The 2467-nt window shown below is 53.5% G+C and overlaps 1 protein-coding gene across 1 annotated transcript; it reads left to right on the top strand.

Annotated features, from left to right (window-relative positions):
* Window positions 1-256: 256 nt before the first annotated feature.
* PLAAT1 (phospholipase A and acyltransferase 1) lies at window positions 257-1365 on the top strand. The gene is made up of 3 exons (XM_010171784.1): window positions 257-395; window positions 593-861; window positions 1264-1365. The coding sequence occupies exons 1-3, from the start codon at window positions 257-259 to the stop codon at window positions 1363-1365; spliced, it is 510 nt and encodes a 169-aa protein (XP_010170086.1).
* The last annotated feature ends 1102 nt before the right edge of the window (window positions 1366-2467 follow it).

Raw genomic sequence — 2467 nt, 5'->3', positions numbered from 1 at the left:
CAGCAGATGCCCTGTGCACATCCCAGACCTCCCCGCTCCGCCACTGAGCCTGCCCAGCAAGAGGGACATGTCCTGACCTCACGCTCTTGAGATGGCTGCTAGGGAGAGCTTCAGCGCCAGCCACCCCGGTGACCCTGAGCCCGGGGACCTGATCGAGATCTTCCGCAGCAGATGCCCTGTGCACATCCCAGACCTCCCCGCTCCGCCACTGAGCCTGCCCAGCAAGAGGGACATGTCCTGACCTCACGCTCTTGAGATGGCTGCTAGGGAGAGCTTCAGCGCCAGCCACCCCGGTGACCCTGAGCCCGGGGACCTGATCGAGATCTTCCGGCCAGCTTACCAGCACTGGGCCCTCTATGTGGGGGGCGGGTACATCATCAACGTGACACCTGTAGGTAAGGCAGGTGCAGCCCGGCAGGGGGACGAGGGGGCTTTGAGGGGCCCCCAATTTTTAGCCCTGTCCCCCTCCATGGGCTGGTGGTGGACCCTGTGTGTATAGATGGCCTTTCCAGGAACCAGACAGAAACCCCTCTGAGGTCTTGGAGGGGCCAGATAGGGCCTACCTGGTTCATCCTGTCCCTGCCTTCCCCAGATGAAGGGCCCCCAGCCACATTCAGCAGCGCCAAGTCAGTGTTCAGCAGAAAGGCCCGGGTGAGGATGCAGCTCCTGAAGGACGTGGTGGGAAATGACACCTACCGCATCAACAACAAGTATGATGGCACCTACGATCCCCTCCCGGTGGAGGAGATCATCCGGCGCGCTGAGTACCTCATCGACCAGGAGGTGTCCTACGACCTGCTGGGCAACAACTGTGAGCACTTCGTGACACTGCTTCGCTATGGTGAGGGAGTCTCTGACCAGGTAAGTAACATGGGGTAAGCCACTGCACACCTGACAGCGTACCTCTTTGCTGCTCTCTGTGAGCCCCTGGACCAGGACACAGCCTGCAAACTGCCTTGGGACAGCAAAAACTTAGGGGTGGGGTCCAAACCATCACTGCCTCTGGCTTCACCAGACACTATGGCCCAGGAAGTTCACTGTGGTCTGCCTGCAACCCAGTAGTGCCCTCTTACTGAATGCCACAGCCCAAGGCTAAAAGCGTGGGTGTTACCTCTTCTGCTTATGGGGCAGGTGTCTCTCATTCATGTAATTGCCCTGATTATCTCTGTCTGATCTTCATTAACATGCCTGGGGGTAAAAAAAAGAAAAAAAAAAAAACTCATCATGTTTCCAGACTGTGTTTTACTTCCTTCCCCTTTGCAGGCCAACCGAGCAATCGGTGCCATTGGGCTTGTATCAGCTGCTGCTGGTGCCTTCTCCTTGCTGGCCTTGCTCCGGAGCAGATCCAGAGAGAGACAGTACTGACGGACTGCTGGGAGATGCTCAGAGCTGGGCAGGGAGCCCCCAGCCAGGAGGGACTCAGAACAGTTTGTGGCCACAGCTGCCACCAAGACTTCTTAACAACTGTGTCACCCATGCTCAGAGCAGCACTAGCCTGTTTGGCACATCTGCTTTTATTTAATTGCCTGTGATGATTTCTGTGGTAGTCTGGGACTGCTTGCAAGCAAATTCTCCATCCTCACACCCTGCCTGCTCTGCTGAGGGTCTGACAGCAGCTTTCTACACACATCCTGTTTTTATCAGGTACATCCTATGGGCTCTTTCTCTGAATAACCTATTTAACCTTAACATTTTTACTTTTTTTTTTTTTAAATCAAAAGTAATATATGAGTATTGCTGAGGGTTTATTGTGTGACCTCCAGCTGAGGGCCTGTGCAAGTGGAAAACCCCAGGTTCCCAGGCTTGCAGAAGGGCAGATGAGGCATGTAGTGTCTTAGAGCCTCAACTGAGCCGCTCCTGCAAGGGTGGGAGGTAGAAAGGAAGGGCAGGTCTTACAGGCTGTATCCCTCAGTGTTCTAAATGAGTCCTCTGGTTTTGGCATGATGGTGTTTGGCTCAGTTTTCTTCTGCCTGGGAAGTATCTCTTTCCCTTTTTTTTTTCCCTGGCTTCTCTGACTCTCTTTGAGAGCAGATCCCCAGTCTTGGGTGGGGATCTGACAAAAAAATCCAGCTAACTTTTTCTGTGGCAGCTGTCTGTTCCAGATTGGGACCACTGTGCCACTGAAATTTCCCTTTTCCTCCCTGTAAGTGCAGTAATTGTTGGCATTGGACCTAACCAAGCTTACTAGGTGATCTTTGAGGTTCCTTCCAACCCAAACCATTCTATGATTCTATTCTTTGGGCTGCCAAAACACTGAGGTTTAAAGAAAGACCACCATGGATTGCAAGGGCAGCCAGGAGCCTTTGCTCCCTGGAGCTGGGTCCATTTGCCCTTCAGTGACCAGAAGCTGAGTTTAAGCAGTTTGTAGCCCCAGCACAAGACTGATCTTCCTCTAGTGATCAGGAAGGCAAAGCCAGGGTTCCTGCAGTGATGTGGATGACGCACCAGGACAATGAGCTGTGCAGCA

The sequence above is a fragment of the Antrostomus carolinensis genome, unplaced genomic scaffold (genome assembly GCF_000700745.2).
Source record: "Antrostomus carolinensis isolate BGI_N321 unplaced genomic scaffold, ASM70074v2 scaffold42560, whole genome shotgun sequence".
NCBI lineage: Eukaryota > Metazoa > Chordata > Aves > Caprimulgiformes > Caprimulgidae > Antrostomus > Antrostomus carolinensis.
This window is presented reverse-complemented; position numbering and strand designations above follow the sequence as displayed.